The sequence below is a fragment of the Copadichromis virginalis genome, linkage group LG11, assembly GCF_057382275.1.
Source record: "Copadichromis virginalis isolate Kocher_CV1m ecotype Utaka linkage group LG11, C_Virginalis_male_GT1.1, whole genome shotgun sequence".
NCBI lineage: Eukaryota > Metazoa > Chordata > Actinopteri > Cichliformes > Cichlidae > Copadichromis > Copadichromis virginalis.
Window position 1 is genome coordinate 38,408,556 of NC_140628.1, and position 17,727 is coordinate 38,426,282.

The window sequence follows — 17,727 nt, forward strand, 5'->3', positions numbered from 1 at the left end:
AAACTGGCCTTTTTGTGCCTGTGGAGAAGATAAATAATTCACCGTTACTTCACCAACAGGGAAGCACCTACCAGTCATAAAAGTGTATTTTTGGACTCTACTGTCTCTAAGCCTCCCTTTCTCTCTCCTATTTTTCTTTCACAAGTAAAGTTAACATTAAAAGTATATTTCTAGCAGTAGCTCGGCGTTGTAGGTGATTGAGCTCTTCAATTATTTCATTTGGTTTGGGATTGCAGTGTGCAGCAGTTTTTTAAACTTCCTGTCAGACTCCCACCTGATTGCATTTGAAGTGCAAACAGACAGTTATGGGATATTAACCTTTCACATATATTATGAACCTGTAGCAGATTAAGGGCCATTATGTTAACAAGCTCTTGTCTCATTTTGGTGGCAGATGTTAGTGTTGAGTGATGGATTTGGGGCACAGGCCTCTTTTTTTTAAGTGTTTTGAAATTGCTGCATAGGTGCCCACATGAACACTAATGTATTCAAAAGTCCACCTGCAGCTTAGATGAGACTTCCACAATTTGCATCGTGCAGCAGATGGTCGTCTTGTTTCCCTCCTGAGCTGCAGTGAAGTCATGCTACCATAAAGAGAAGATATTGCTCAGAAAATGTAGACACATCTCCCTGGTGTGAAGAGTAAGTTTTCCAATAAGAAGTACTGCAGCCCCATGCTCACCTCCCCACTTATAAGAGAAGGAAAGATTATATCACAAAAAAACCCCTGTTTGTGTTCTTTTTGTCACTTTAAAAAAAATCTTCAACTTCCTGCATGTTCATAAAGATCGTAACGTTTTGAAAAACGCGTCTGACCTTTAGAAGATCTACATTCAGTGGGGAAAAAAGAGCTGTTCATGGTGGCAGTTAGTGCTTTGACAGAGTGCATCAGCACGGTGCAGTTCATGAAATTTACAAGCCCTCTTAATAAGAGGTTCCTGTTTCATTCAGGACTGCTGTAGAAAATGTGGCCCTTGGCTCGTTAACTAAGGAACTTTTGGATTTTTATGAAACATAAAAGATATATTTTTAATTAGTCCACTTTTATCCTTCGGGGCTTCTGGGGAAAATATATTTTAGCCACACAGTAACAGTCACAAATCACCAAACAAAGTTTTTAAAGTAAAACTGAAAAACTTACCAGCAGGGGAAAGGTGAGATAAGATAGCACTTTATTGATGCCCTGCTGGGAGGATTAGATGTTACAGCAGCACAAAAAAATAAACTGGCTGTAAAGATAAAGGGATTAGAGCAGGTAAAACTACTCTGCCATCACAATTCAAAAAGTACTGTGCAATCCAAAGCCCCACATAACCGCATGACGTAACTGTAGGTTAGTAAATACACGCAAAACACGATTATATTCAACAAGATGAAATTCATGTTTCTGCTGCTTTAAGAACTAAATGAACTAAATGTGTGTGTGTGTGTGTGTGTGTGTTTTAATAAATGTTGTCTTTATAAATGTGTACCATACACAACACTGAGAACTTGTGATAATCAGGATATTTAAAATGAAATATCAATATTTTCTTAATAATGCCTATATGATAGTAAAAAGCAGGATTTCTTTTACTTTTAGATCACAACACAAACAATTTTCATGTTTTTTAAAATAATATTGTTATGTTGATTTTATTTTGATCTGTGAAGTGACATTCTGATACGTAGCAGTCTTGCTGTAAAGGACTGCAAGCGAAAAAAGATGGCCTAAAATGGCTCTCAACATCTGAGCTAAAGTAACCTTTGCGTTAACATTATGCTGACGTATTAAACATGGCTGTCGAACATGCGGCCCGGGCCTGAGAAAACATCCTCCGAAGGTCCAAACCGGCCCATACTTTGCTTTACGCGTCAATGAAAACAGCAGTGACGTAATTATGGTGATCTTTTTTTTTTTTTAGATTAAATTACAACACAGACATGAAGATATACTGAAGATATATCTTCATCACGTCAATAAATGATCACATAGCTGTTTAACAGCAGAAACAATGCAGGTGAGGCTTTTCTGTTTTGTTTTTTCATCTTTAATGAACTGTGTCTCAGGCTGTTGATCGTCTGCTCCGTGGATGTCATCACAATAGACCTATTTACATTCAAATAAATGTTCCGGCCCACTTAAAGGATCAAATTGAGCTTTTTTCGTGGGCCACGGATTAAATCTAGTTTGGTGTTTCTGGTCGAAATGATTTCTCCCTGCCGGTTTCATTCCCGTGCCTTTGTAACCGGTGTGTCTCTGCGTTGTGGTTACACCTTCATGATTTCCAGTAAATCTGATGAATTTCATTTCTGGGGCGTTCTGGTGCCGTCGCTGACAGTTTCCTTTCGCAGGCTGTCCGTGTGTGTGATTATTCCCGGTGGATTCCAGAGCTGACAGTTTGCTGCAGACGGTTGTTAATCACTTGGTCTGTTGTGTAACTTTATCCCGGTTGTGTCCTTGTGTTGGGGTGGGGCCCCCAATCACGACTCCCGTCTCCACGCACGATTTCAGCCGGCTGCACTTTTCCAGATGGAGTCGGCGCGGTGTGTGTGTGTGTGTGTGTGTGTGTGTGTGTGTGTGTGTGTGTGTCCGAGCTGAATAGCAGAGATGTTTGTTTATACAAGCCTCTGGGCTCGGCCTTATCTGCTGCAGCCACTCACGCCGTGATTTCAGACTTTCTTCAGCGGCTGCTTGTGTGTTTTTTACGGGCCATTGTTTTGTCGAATGGTTGCTAAAGATACTGAGATTTTTTCTTCCTCCCACCTCATTAAAAAAAAAGCGACTGGCAAAAGCTCTGATTTCAAAAAGCTCCACTTCAACCCCACCCAAACTATGGCTCAGTTATTTGGTCAGACAATCAGTGACCGCAGCTCTGAAATATGTTAAAGCCATTCAGTGACGCGATAAAAATACACTCTACAAGGCCACCCATCTGCTGTAAAACCTGCAGCGGTGTATGTGGAACTATTGATTATGTTTAGCAAGGAAAGAATTTGTCATTTTTTATTGTACTGAAAATCGTGCTTTACAGGTGGTACATTAGTTAATGTGTTATTTTCGTGAGGGTCAATCTTTGGTGCCTCTAAATATCAAAATGTGAAAAAGAAAAGTGGTAATTTTATTTTGTGTAACATACCAGACACTACAGACACACACAGAGAAGACTGAGAGAAAACAACGGAATGAAAGAAAAAAAAGTGAGAGAACCATTAATTAATAACCAGATTTTTCTTTGTTCATTCATTGATTGTTTTATCGACCGATTGTTCGGCCTGTGGCCTAAAAGAACTCAAAGTAGTAAGAAATCCTAAGTTTGATATTCAGATGTCTCTTTTTTGTCCAACTATCAGTGGAAAAAACAATGACATACATGATTGAATTATTAATTGATTATCATGATTGTCCATGACAAAATTGGCTATTTTTGTTTTACAGCTAATCATATTTGGCTAATTTAGGGGCCTCATGCTGGGGAGATATTCTTACTTTGACTAAATTTGATAAAAAGCTAAAAATGTCAAAAATCCACAGACATGAAAGGAAAAACAGTCGATTCAGTCTTTACTCTGAATTCTTTCTTATTAATTTTCTTAATCTGCTAACTGATTAAATAACTAATTTCATGTTTTAGTCTTTTAGTTGTTTTGTTTTGACTAAATATCCAAAAACCAAGGATATTAAGAGAAAGTGCTGTGACTTTGACTTTTTCTCAGTTAGTTAGTTTTTAAATCATCCTATTTGCATGATCTGTATGAAAGGTTGTCTTTGTTTTCACTCACAGAAAGACAAGACAGAAATCTCTCACTTAAATGTTTTCAGGGAACTAATTAATTAATTGACACATTTTTTTTTGTCAAACTAAACGGGAATCCTTATCTCATCTTCAAATGTCTTCTTTTATCTGGCCTACAGTCCAAAAAAACATTTGTTTCTATCATAAAAAAGTGTGACTTCAGTAATTAGCCGACTATTAGATGTGTTGGCTATTAATTTGTCGAATGACTAATCATTTAATTGACTCACAAATCCGGATCTTGTTGTTTTAGTGTGTTTTATTCCTACAAATCACTTCACTGGCAGTGACATCAATGAACTGTTTAACAGCTGCAGTGTGATGAGTTGTGTGGTAGAGTTATGACTTTAGGCTAAAGTGTGTTAAGTATTACATGTAAACTTAGACTTTATTATTCTGTGCCTTTATAATCTCCATTAATTTGCCCATTTTTATGTATCCAAATGTTTACCCTTCAGGTATCTGCTTTGTTCTCTAGCTCTGCATAAATGTACGTTTAGTGCTGACTGTAACCCTTTATTGTAGAATAATCAGGATAAAAATGAACATTGTGTGTGTGTGTGTGTGTGTGTGTGTGTGTGTGTGTGTGTGTGTGTGTGTGTGTGTGTGTGTGACAAAAAGATAATTAACGTCGTGTTACTGACTATTTTCACAAACTTTCACAGCCACCTGCATTTAAGAGGAGGATTGGACTGAAAACCCCCCATCACAAAAGTAATTTTCCCTCTGACACACATAGAAGTTTAATCTGAGTCATGTAGGAGCCGTAAGGAAAAAGGAAAAGGAAGTCCTACGATAAAAAATCTGAAAACCCAACGTTGTCGGGCCACTTCAAACTAATCTGAAGTTAATGTTTGTCTGTATTCCTTCATTTTAGTCAGTAACAGAAATTAGATGTTCACAAGTCTTGAAAATCACAACAGACTGCAACAAGTTTCAAATGTACGGAAAGTTTAAAAGTAAAACTCACCTGAGCTTTAAAAGAACTCGAGAACTTTTGTGTGTAAAAGTTCTGTGACACAAAGAGGGGCCCCGTTTAAGCAGGTTAACAAAAGCCTAATATCAAAGGGAATTGAATCAACTCATTGAACTCAGTCTGGAGACAAACACAAAAGAAAAACAGGAAAACATGTCTGAATGTGTGTTGACTCAGCATGGCTAATAATAAATGAGAATAGTTTGGAATAATTAAATGAAATTGTACCCGGGAGCATCACCATTTAAATGCTGAACTCCTCTGTATGAAACTTTTCTCCCACAAATCCATGCAAAGGTACCAAAGTGTCCTTAATGCAGGAAAATGTGTCCAAATGTCCTGATGGACGACCTTTAAATGTGATCATGTCTGCATACTCGTTTTGAAGACACCTTTTTTTCTTTGTCCTTATTCTAAACCATGTCACGAAATTCCTCCCTCACTTTTTCATCTGCAGTGACCATTTTCCCTCCACAAAAGAAGAAAACAGTCAGTTTTAAGAAAAGACTTAAATACGGGTGCAGTGTAAGAGGAACAAGTTTACCGATAACAAAGGGAATAAGAAAGATGGTAAAATTGTCAGTATCTGTATATGTTCTCAGTCTGAATGGCATGGAAAGAGAAATGGACTTCTTTACTTTAACTTCAATAATGGACTATTTTTGAATTCCAAATGTTGTTCTTTATGAATACTATATTTTCAGCGTGTTATCTTCTTTTAATCCCATTTTTAATCCTCTCTCCTCAATTACACACCCCTCATACATGCAAGTTTGTTTTCTACAGCAACATTTATACCCCCCCCCCCCCCCCCCTTTTAAATCTTGAACTTCTGTGTAGTTAATAAATAAATTGTTCTTTTTGGAATAAGCTACATTCGCGTGTCTGTTACCTGAGACGCTTTTATGAATGAAAGTTTGATTGACTTGTTGCTGAGGGGGTCGGGAAAGGGGGTCGGGGGTGGGGGGTGTTAAACAAACCTCAGTGCCGCAGCAGGTCACGACTCACCGCGGGCACGCGCCCCGCCCACTTCTTTTCGCTGAGTTTATAACGGGACGCGGCCGACCGCAGAGTGACCACTCCACGCTGCTGCAGCCGGTACAAGTTTGAAGGAGAAGCTGTGAAGGAGCCACATGTACTGGGACACTTCGATCAAAGCAGGAGACAGAAGCGCCGACTCCAAAGTAAAGGTAAGCTCGGTCATTTAAACTCAAATATATTTTAACGCGACACAAAATGAGCAGCAAGTGTCGTTCATCCACAACGAGCAGTTTAGAGCGTGAACTGTGCTGCACGGATGGACGTCAGCTGACAGAAAACTGCAGGATTCTTGGCTTTTCCGATTTTTTAAAAATGTATTTATTCCCTAATTATTCATCGAGATAAACACCAGTGGGAAACGTTACAGCCCCACTCGCGTGATTCTAAACTGCGTTTGTAAGTTTGAATTCATTCCCAGTGGTGACAAAAAGTTGTAATCATATGACCGCAGATGGAGGTTTGCCAGAGCGGATACTACACAGAAGACTTCAGGACGCAGGAAGTGCCAGCTGGTTTCGACTTTGCATCTTATGGTGAGTTTAGTGGATCCCTCTGATGTTGCTTCATCTGGCTTTCCTGCTGATCCTGGTGCAACTCTGAAACTCTCAGACACATCAGACACAGGTTTTTTTTTATGTTTGTGCGATCTGTTTCCTCTGAAGCCGGGCGGCTGAAGGACAGAGGAAACATGTTCGCAGACAGTGTCATCACATCTGTCAGAGCTTTCCCTGCGAGTCCTTGACACGCCCGTGATTATGTGTGTGTGAAATTGTCTGAATGGGCTGAGATCTGCAAAGACAGAGAGACGCAGGGTGGTCAGGTTAAAGACGGTCTCTGTGTTGCACTCCCCTCTCTGTCTTTCCTAATCCTTTCCTCCAGACTTCCTCCTCCAACAGATTTAGAGCCCTCGCCCCCCACTCCCCATCCCTCCATCACTACTCTGTCACACTCCCTCCGCTGGCGTTTCCTCCCCCTCCCTGCCTTGTTTCCTCCAAGCTGCCTCCATCCATAGAACTGAAAAAACCTGGGGGGCCTTTTTTTCTTTTTTCTCATGTCCCACGTCACGATTTCAGCCCAACTCCAAAGTCTAACTTATAGATTTCTCCCACAATTCTTCTCTCCATGACTTTTTCTGCAGAACTGAGCTTTGATTAACCTCCTTCTTAAAGCACCACACCGGCATTTTAGCATAGTCTTTCATATTTACAGCAAACTATACATTCATAGCAGATTTTGAGTTCATGTTTTGTATTTGTTTGCCTTAATATAATCATAAAATCAGCTTAAAGATAATGCAGCTAACTTGCTCTTACTGCTGGATCAAAGTTATCCTTATGAGGCTATAAGCACCAGAGGGCTGGTGGTGCCTTCAGTGCCAAAGAGTTTACAGTGTCATCACATCTGTTAAGTCATAAGAAAAAAAAATCCACCTTAAAAACAAACATAATTTAAACATTTGCAAAAGAAAGTAAAGTCACGGATCACCTTAGTCTATCAGGAATTAAGCGTTTTGCAAATAGGTCTTGCTTACTCAGCTGTAAGTACAGCTGTGTAAGCAAGACAAACTTTGTTTTACAAAAAAGTATTTCAACCCTTTACTAAATTAAAAAGTGTAATCTTAATTATGTAGCCTAATATTAGGTTTATCCTCATTGTTTGCTCATTATAGCAAATCTTATACATATATTATGCTCTTTGTGCCCCCCAGACACAAAGAGCAGTGTCATCCTGTGCTGCAAAAAAACTGCTGTAAAATGAATTAGTTTAAGGTTTGCACGATTAAACAGGTAATCCTGTATCGGCTTGGTGCTTTAAAAAGAGCTGTGCTTCCCTGCTGTCTTCACCATCCTTCACTGACTCCATCTGTCTGTATTATGTTGAACCTCCAGACTACCCTGGTGAAGACCTGTCTTTTCTGTTAGACAGTAAAGCGCCCGGACAGCAGCAGCAATACGCGGCAGACAGCGGCTACCCGGAGCCGCCAAAAGCTTCCCATCCTTATGGCACCAAAGGTAAAAAGAAAAACGTGTTTTGGTATACTTTGCTTGCTTATTAAAGTCAAGTATTTTTGACTTATCTTGTATTTTTTGCTCTTTTACCTTCAGTGAGTGACGCTGCCCTCTTCAGCCTGGATACATACCAGGAGTTCAACTGGTGGGCCTCGTATCCACAAGGTGAGCGTCTCACGTTCACTGATGCTACGTGTGAAATAACTCTAAAGGAGACCTATAGTGTTCATATGTTTTATTCGAGAACACCAGAGAGTTGCTTTTTGAGTAGCTACTTTTTAAAAACAGATATTTGTGTGTATCTCCTCTTTGTGACATCACACAGAACCATGAGCAGAAAAAAATCTTCTGGAACTGAGCTTCCAGAGCAGATTAAAGCCCGAGCTTACAGGGCTTATTTGTGCATACACTGACCTCATTTAAAGTTGACTTTAAGGGAATTGTGTTTGTGACTAACTCTCTCCTGGTGCACAGATGGACTGGCAGTGGACCAGTCACAAACTGGATACCAGGAGTCTCCTCAGACATACCAGAACTTGGTGCCCCAGACCGGACAGTTCAGCCCTGCCGTGGAAGGCAGCCACAGCCCCTTCCTCACAGGAGCGGGATCAAACTCAGTACAAAGTAAGACATTTCACTCGTGGGTTAAAACCAAACACTTTTCCAGTGACCTGATCTTTGTAGTTCAGTGTGTGATTCTTCTGTTTGGTGCAGGCGAAACAGATCAGAGCTACTTTGACTCGGATGCACAGAGACAGTCCTCGTCCTTTTGGTCTGAATATCAGTCCCCCAACTTAGCTGCCCCTCCATCACACCCATCTATGGCCTCATGTCCCTCAAACCCCGGCCTCCAGTCCTCAGAGCAGTACTGCCCCCGTGTGGTGAAACGAAAAAACACCCCTCCACAGAGGCTGGACAGGGAGGGGCAGATGACAGGAATGTCGGCTTATCCAGGTTAGAGTTTGCTTCTTTTCCTCTTTGTATAATGACACATGGATTACACATTACAGCGCCAGCTACTTACTTTGACCTCATTCATTTATCTACAAACTCTTCATTCAGGTTCCGGTCCAATCCAGCTGTGGCAGTTTTTACTGGAGCTTCTGCTGGACTCTGCCTGCCGCACTTTTATCTCCTGGACTGGAGACGGATGGGAGTTCAAGATGTCTGACCCCACAGAGGTAAGAATCCTGTTTTAGACAAAGCCACTGTTGAGCACTACATGGAACCGATAAAAGGTTATTTCTTACCTGCTTCACAAAACTTTCCATTTGAGTGTGTCTTTGTACTTTGGGGAGAAACGTTGATCACATTTAAGAAAGTCAGGCCGGGAATCACTTGTTTTCCTAAAAATGGAGCCGCTGGTGTTGAAACTTTGTACCATTTAACAGAGCAATGACTGGATGGGGGCCCCTGTTCATATTACCTGCAGTGCTGATGCTGCTCATCCTGGTACTTATAGAGCCAGATTGACAGGGGGCAGAAACGAGCATTGCACAGCTTTACTGAAAGGTGTGAGGATTCATTTATGTGGGAATAAAATGATAGAAGACAGAATCTGCTTATGTTACTGCTTTACACAAACATGTAATGCATTTGAATAAACACTTGGATTCTTCTGTTTTTAGAAGCACTTAAATAAATCATCTTACTTATTATAAACTTTAACAGATTTTTTTATTAGTACATTTACTTAATTACATTACTCATTTCTATTGTATTTTTCTGAGCATGTGTTTGCTGGTGATCCCACAGGTGGCGAAGCGCTGGGGTCAGTGCAAGAACAAACCAAAGATGAACTACGAGAAGCTGAGCCGTGGCCTGCGTTACTACTACCACAAAAACATCATCCATAAGACGGCGGGCAAGCGCTACGTCTACCGCTTCGTCTGTGACGTGCAGGGCATGCTGGGGAAGTCAGCACAGGAGGTCCTGAGCAGTATGAACGTTTTACCCACAAACACAGAGTCCTGGCAGTGCTCTGGGGTATCGACAGCCTCTGATCACAGCAGTGAAACGTGGGTTTCACAGTAGGGGCCGACCCCAGGAGCCTCGGTGCTGCTGGCTGACAGACCTGAACGTTTTGAGTACTTCAGCCTTCAAAGTGAACTCTGCTTCCTCAAGCCTCGTGGAAGAGGACGAACTTGATGTAGGCAGTTTACAGATGCTGCATTTCAGGGAATAATAATTAAAAGTATATAGATCCATAGTGCAGCCAATATTTAATGACATCATATCATATTTTCTTAAATGTTTCTATAAAAAGAGCTACTTGACCTCAGGTTGTTTTAAGTGCAGCACAGACACCAGCCAGGGGTATTTTAAGCACTCGGGTTACTTGTACTTTGTTCCTCTGGGGTTGTTATGTTTGATAGTTTGTTTGTTTGTTTTCTAAAGAAAGAATGGATTTGTAAATAGTGTTTATATGAACCCTATGTAGAGTTTTGTGCATTTATATTATTATTATTATTATTTTCTAAATACAAAACTCGTGTCTACCTCTGTTGATACTCTGAATAACAAACTGGCGGTTTTCAGGCACTTGCTGTGAAGGTTTCAGTGACGTGTGATGGTTGTCTGATGTAAATAAACTGTATATAAACGTGTTGAATTAAAGTCTTCTTTTATAAAATTAGGCTGGGGGAATTAATGATACTGCAGCTCCCCCTGGTGGACAAAGAGGGATTCATGCGTCTACAACTAATTTAAAAAAAGAGAACTTTTTAAAAATTCAACAATTTTGAAAGATTTATCTTATATATGTTTTTTTTCTCATTTTCAAAATCAAATCAGAATCAAATAGAATCAAATCACTTAAATTATACTTTTCAAGTTAATCTACTTTGAGCTAATTCGGATTTCTAATCTAATAATTTCAAACTGTTCAGATCTTTGATCAGAACTAGAGGGAGAACCCTGAATGTTCCTAAGAGCCCCCTTTTATACTCATTTGGCCATATGCATCACTTCCTTGCTCCCCTTCGTCTTATATGACTTGCTCCGTGAGTTCTATCCTGCTCTTTTCTCTTTGTTTGGCTTTGCACTGGCGTAACTTAACAGAAAGATCGAATCACTTCACCACAATGGTTCCTTTTGTCATCTATATCATATACTTCATTGTAAACTATTAGTCATGACACATAGCTCTCCTCTACACAAGATTCCTTTATAAGACAACAGTATCGGTATCAGCAACACTGCCCTTTATTTACTTTGTATCAAATTGATACCAAAATGTGCAGTATGGCATATACAGGCTATTAGCGGGATATACACAACATGTCAAGTTTCAGCCCCCAGGAAAACAACGTAAACATACTACATACTTACAAAACATAAGGAAATGTGTCTTGTGGTCATTTGTTTATTTGCTACTTGGCAATAAATCGTATACTATTGGAAAGCCTTTTTATGTCCCCCTAAATGGCGCCACGTTTGTAAGGAAAATGCATTAGATAATTATTTGATGCCCTTGTTATTGATCAAGAATGCAAATCTGACATTTATAACACCTTGTACATTTTTCATTTTACAGGACCCATGTAATTATGGGACATTTTCACCCCACACATGGATTAGAAAATATTCCACCCACAAAATACTAAAACACGTGTCCATGTTTGAGGAAAAAGCGGACAGAACAGCTCTTTATTTTCATTGTACAACGACATTATGGCAAGTTGATGTTGTTGGGTTTTTTTGTTTGTTTTGTCTTAAATACATAAAATGAAGTTATACATTTTGTAACCGCGGTCTGGCAAGGAAGGAACACCAAGCAGGTTCAGCGGGCATGTGGTGTGGATGTTGGCCGGACAACTCGGAGGCCAGTCAGTTAAATACACTGTTCCAAAAAATAGTAATGTCAAAGTATCTTACTGTATATTTTAAAGCGTTGTAGCCTGCTGTCTTTCTAGAATATCATTAAATTTACATAAGTAGACTGATTTTACATGTCAAAGGTAAAATAACATAACATCACTGTAAATATAGTAAAAACACAATTTACTTGTTTTTTTTAAAATATATTTTTTGTACATATGCATATTTAGATTGTTAAAATACATTCACAAATGTATCGTGATTTCACAAATATCTGTCCGTTATTTGAAAGATTGAACTGTTGAATTCAAATGTAATGCTATGGAAAAGTATATAACACGATTCCTATAAGCTTGTGTTACTTCACATAAGTATTATTATCATTGCTGTTTAGGGCGATCGTGGTTCAAGAATTGGCAGTTCGCTTGTGATCAGAAGATTGCCGGTTCGGGCCCCGGCTCGGACACTCTCGGTATTGTGTCCGTGGTCAAGACTCTTCACCTGCTGCCTACTGGTGATGGCCAGAGGGGCCGGTGGTGCGATATGGCAGCCTCGCCTCTGTCAGTCTATCCCAGGGGATGCAATCCATTATAATTTACACCAACTATTAACTGTATATTTCTGTACATTTACGTATTATATCATATTACCACAATCATTGACCTTGTTTATAGGTAATTTCATTGTTTGATCACGTTAAAATGTTCCTAATTTAATGTCTAAAAGCACTTGGAAAAGGCAGTATCCCATGTCAAATTAGCGCAACAAACTCGATTTTCATTACTGAAAAAAACTGTATTTTCATGAGAAAGTTATTTTCTGATATTTTAAGGTAGTATTTTGGCGCCCCAGCTGCCGGAATATTACTGTTTTATTAGGATTTGTTTTTCCCCCCCTATTTATAGATAATTTCATTGTTTAATCACATTAACATGTTCCCAATTTAATGTTTAAGATCACTTGAAAAGGCAAGATCCCATGTAAAATTAGCGCAACCCAACTGTATTGTCATTGCTGGAAATAACCATATTTTTATGAGGAAGTTGTTTTCTGTTATTTTACGGTAGTATTTTGGCGCCCCAGCTGCCGGAATATTACTGTTTTTTAAGATGTTTTTTTTTAACAGTGTAGAACAACAGACCTGGAGTTGCCCTGCTCTAAACAGATGCACGGCAGGCTGCAGCGGAACTCACATTAGGAGACTCTCCAACAACTACAATAATATTCTAGGGAGCTTGGAAAGGAAGAGAAAGAAAGGCAGAGTCCAGACGCTTTTCTTTCCAGGTTCCTTAAATGGCCTGTATTTGCATAGCGCTTTTCTAGTCCCTAAGGACCCCAAAGCGCTTTACACAACCTGTCATCCACCCATTCACACACTGGTGATGGCAGCTACAATGTAGCCACAGCCACCCTGGGGCGCACTGACAGAGGCGAGGCTGCCGGACACTGGCGCCACCGGGCCCTCTGACCACCACCAGTAGGCAACGGGTGAAGTGTCTTGCCCAAGGACACAACGACCGAGACTGTCCAAGCCGGGGCTCGAACCAGCAACCTTCCGATTACAAGGCGAACTCCCAACTCTTGAGCCACGATTGCCCCATCGCCCTTAGACTATGATGACCTGGATGACTGAGTATGGAGGACCACAAGAGCCACGCGCATCGAAATAATGGTAAATGGCCTGTATTTGTATAGCGCTTCACTAGTCCCTAAGGACCCCAAAGCGCTTTACACATCCAGTCATCCACCCATTCACACACTGGTGATGGCAGCTACATTGTAGCCACAGCCACCCTGGGGCGTACTGACAGAGGCGAGAGAATAATGGCTCTTGTGATCCTCCATAACTCAGAGCCTCCACAGACGTGCTACAATAATAGGACGAAACCCCCTAGCGGCGCTATACCATGTGGTTGTTAGGATTTATAAAATCAAACATACCAAGAAAACTGCAAACCAATGCACAATATGAGTCGACAGATCTACTCACACAGGCGTTGTTGGTGGATCCCTACAGCAAGTCTTACTGTACTTGGAACATGACCCCACTGTTATCGTAAGACAGACAGAGTGTGTTCCAGATGTTTGCTGCTGTGTGTGTTCCGCTTATAGCTCTTAGAGCACCCATATTTCCCAGTCGCAATAAATGCGTCTTTTTCCGGGTGCGCCTTCTAAAGTCATCTTCCTTAAAGTTCGAGACAAAAGCGTATTTTGCAGTTCAGACAGAGCTACAAGAACTTTCTGGGCCACGAAATGTCAGACAAAACTATAAAGCTTGCTTTGGTGAGCGCGCTGGAGGACATATCAAAGGAAGACTTTGAGAAGTTCTGCCACCAGCTTCTGGACCGCAGGGAAGCGCCACGCGTCAAGCGCAACAGGGTGGAAAATAAAAGCCGCCTGCAGATCGCAGACGTGCTGGTGTCCCACTTTACCGAGGAGGGGGCTCTTGGGGTGACTGTGGACCTGCTGAAAGCGATTGGATGTAGCAACGAGGCGGAAACACTCGGTGAGATCAATGTCCAAGTTTCAGTTAGTGGTCATTTGTACATCTGGATTTACACAGAAGCGTCATCACAGTTAATCACAGGGTAAAAACTAACTACAGAGATCGATGGGTAACAGAACCAGAAACAATACTGCAGACATTTTTAACCAACAATAAAAGGGTCTCATTTATTTACTTTCACTTTTAAACTTCCTAAACTGATCGCTGCTGTCATTTGGGGCTTACCGTGTCACAAAAGGGGTGAAACCAAGCAGAGGTCTCTGACTTCAATATTTGATTATGAGAAAACAAAAACAAGAGTTAATACAGTGCTGTGGAAAAGAACTGCTCCCCTTCTTGATTTCTATTTTTAATGCGTCAGATCATTAAAAATGTTAGTACTATAAAAAGATAACCAGACTAAATACAAAATGCAGTTTTAAATAATGATTTGATTTATGAAGAAAAACCTACCTGAAGCAAAACGACTTGTCCCTCATATCATATTAAATCAGGCCTGATTACTGCCAGACCAATCAAGAAATCATTTAATAGAAGCTGTCTGACAAAGTGAAGTAAGCTAAAAGATTTAAAGAAACAGCTGAGGAAAAAAAGGCACTGACATCTATCAGTCTGAAAGGTTCACAAAGCCATTTCTAAGGCTTTCAGGACTCCAGTGAACAACAGTGAGAAATTATCCACACATGGAGAAAACTTAGGACAGTGCTGAACCTGACCAGCCGACCAAAATTACTCCAAGAGTGCATCAATGACTCATCCAGGAGGTCACAGAAGAACTCAGAACATTTTCTAAAGAACTGCAGGCCTCACCTGGCTCAGTTAAGGTCAGAGGTCATGGTTCAACAAAAAAAAGAGAGAATGAGCAAAAATGGCCTCAATAGGAGAGTCCAAGGACAAAACCACTGCCAACCAAAGAAGCAAAAAAATGAAGGCTCGTCTCACGTTTACCAAAAAAAAAAAAAACCATCTGAATGATCCCCAAGACTTGTGTGAAAAACCATGTTGTATCTGGCATGAACTTAAATAGTTCAAGTTCAATCAGACTGAGATACTTTAAACATGCGGTTCATGCTGGAAACCTTCAAATATGGCCAAATTAAAGCAATTCTACAAAGAAGAGTTGGCCAGTTATTCGATTTCTGGCGCAATAACATTTTGAATTTTTTTTATTTTCTCAATCGCCCAGCATTTACACGGGTCTGGTCTGCGTTAAAATGCAGCCCTACAGTAACAAAGTGCTAAAGTTTCTTTTTGTAGCATCACACTTGAAACCAGCTTTATGCAGTAAAAACAGAGAAAAACAGAGAGAAATGACAGAATCTCTGAATTCTTCAACCTTTTTCTAAAGTCTGTGTGACACTCCAGTGTCAGGATGTGACTCTGGACATGTGCTGACTTGCTGCTCAACAGTCAAATTTAGTTCCATGGAAATTACATAACAATGGAGAGTCTGGCCCTGCAGCTTGATAGTGCAACGTTCCAGATTTGTTTTTGTCTTTTTGAAGGGGCAGCCAACAGGGCAGCTGTAACAGCGAAATGATAAAACATATGCAACACTGATATTTTAAAATTGCAATTGTCAGAGTTTATTTTCATTCTGAAACTAAAACTGCTCTCCTGTTACACCGCTAACATGGAGGCTAACATGGAGGCTAACATGGAGGCTAACATGGAGGCTAACATTTTGATTCATTTGTGTTTTTCAGTCACAGAAGCCGGTGGAGGAAATTAGACATCTCAGCTGGACAGTGAGTTGATCTTTCTGTTAACTTGTTCATATAAACAACTATATGCTATCTATGATTTCTTTTATGTTTTGCAGGTGAAAGACTTCACAGCAGCTGGAAAACTGTGTGAAAGGCTCTAGTATTCACACACAAGCTCCAACTACAGATTTATTTCAAAACAATTGACTTTATAACTGTTGTGTCATTAAATTTTAATCCTAAAGAATTTCATAAAATAAATAAAATAATTTCAGAGAAACTAAAAAGATTTCATTGCGGTTCAACAGGTCCTCCTTTTAGTCATAGCTCAATGTTTTCAGTTTTTATTGTTGCCAAACTGGATCGTCCATCTGTTCAGAGGTAGCCTATCATAACATTCTACACTCTTATCAAGAATGCAGACTTGGAAGCTTTCCCAAACCCTGCTTTGAGCCAATATACACTTCAAAATCCACAGTGGACTACCTCAGAGGTTTTAAGTTGAAGGTTTAACCTTGTCTCTCACTTCCCTGAGCATAACATTGTAGAAAATCTGTTCCAAACAAAGCCACACGCAAGATGGACTGAGAATCAGAAACAGAAGAACGCAGAAGGAAGAAATCCACAAAACAAGAACTAAAAGAGACTCAACTGCTATAAAAAGGCTTTACATTGCTGTCATACTAAAGTGGTGCTTGCAAGAACTGTGGGGTCCCTAAACATCTACTTTGAGCCCTTTTTATTATTTTAAAACTGTAAAAGATGGAAATAAAGTATTCTTGCTCAGAACAGTCAAGAAATGTGTCAAGTTTATGCCTTTTGAAAACCACATCGTCTTTTACTCTCCTAGCTGTTCACACTAACTGAAACGTGGAGCTCAGAGGAAGCTCAAACGTTAGCAAATCAGTGTTAATATGCTGTTATTCTTTTTTTAAATTTAGGATATTATTATTGTTTGATGAAACTTTGTGTTTTTAATGAAGAACATGTTCTGTAATAGTAACAGTTAAACTTACAGGTTAAGTTAAATAACCAAGGTTTATGCCATAATATACGAAAAGAAAAAAAAACAGAAGCATCGTCCTACTATCATGCCTCACTTCACCTTTGAAATGATGTTCATCCTCTGCTACTTTGTATGGACACTCAAAAGCAACTGTCATAGAAATATAAAAAACAATGTTAAGGGATTTTATGCTGCTGTGGTTTTACCTGCAGAGGTGTTTTCTAGTGTCTGATTTTTGCGATTTGGCCGTCGATTTGAGGTATTTGTCATTTTTTAGTTGCCAGTTTTGCCTCTTTGTCTATTTTTCCACCTGGACACTCTTATTGTGACTTTTCCACGTCTGTTTATATAATTTACAAGAGCGATCGTGGCTCAAGAGTTGGCAGTACGTCTTGTAATCGGAAGGTTGCCGGTTCGAGCCCCGGCTCGGACAGTCTCTGTCGTTGTGTCCTTGGGCAAGACACTTCACCTGCCACCTACTGGTGTTGGCCAGAGGGGCCGATGGCGTGATATGGCAACCTCGTTTCTGTCAGTCTGCAGGGCAGCTGTGGCTACACCTGTAGCCTCCACCAGTGTGTAAATGTGAGAGTGAATGAATAGTGGGATTGTACAGCCCTTTGAGGGCCCCGAAAAGCGCTCTATAAATGCAATCCATTATTATTATTTAACTGTATTGTGTAAATTAATAAACTAATCTGCAAAGCTGGAAGCATCACCGGTCAGACCTTTCAGCCTCACTGCCATAAAGAACACTTCGGGGAATCATTCCTACTGATCTTTAGTTATATCTGTACAATAAGGCTTCAGTCTGTCACAGGTGAACACACCTGTGAGGAACAAGATCCCAAACATATTTTCTATTATACCTTCATCCAAACGTTTTTCTTA

General features: G+C 40.2%; 1 protein-coding gene across 2 annotated transcripts; it reads left to right on the forward strand.

Annotated features, from left to right (window-relative positions):
• The first annotated feature begins 5,808 nt into the window (after positions 1-5,808).
• etsrp (ETS1-related protein) lies at positions 5,809-10,409 on the forward strand. 2 transcript variants are annotated; one of them, XM_085472364.1, is made up of 8 exons: positions 5,809-5,942; positions 6,245-6,326; positions 7,683-7,805; positions 7,899-7,967; positions 8,277-8,426; positions 8,517-8,756; positions 8,865-8,983; positions 9,558-10,409. In XM_085472364.1, exons 1-8 carry the CDS (start codon positions 5,886-5,888, stop codon positions 9,834-9,836), a joined length of 1,119 nt encoding a protein of 372 aa, XP_085328490.1. In that variant the 5' UTR covers positions 5,809-5,885; the 3' UTR covers positions 9,837-10,409. The 2 variants fall into 2 exon arrangements, with proteins under 2 accessions (XP_085328490.1, XP_085328491.1); XM_085472365.1 differs by having other exon boundaries at positions 7,716-7,805.
• Positions 10,410-17,727: the final 7,318 nt, after the last annotated feature.

Coding starts and splice junctions, on each gene's coding strand:
- etsrp (XM_085472364.1), top strand. CDS start 5,886: ATGTACTGGGACACTTCGATCAAAGCAGGAGACAGAAGCGCCGACTCC. Junction 7,968..8,276: donor GTGGGCCTCGTATCCACAAG/GTGAGCGTCTCA, acceptor CCTGGTGCACAG/ATGGACTGGCAGTGGACCAG. Junction 8,757..8,864: donor AGGAATGTCGGCTTATCCAG/GTTAGAGTTTGC, acceptor CTCTTCATTCAG/GTTCCGGTCCAATCCAGCTG.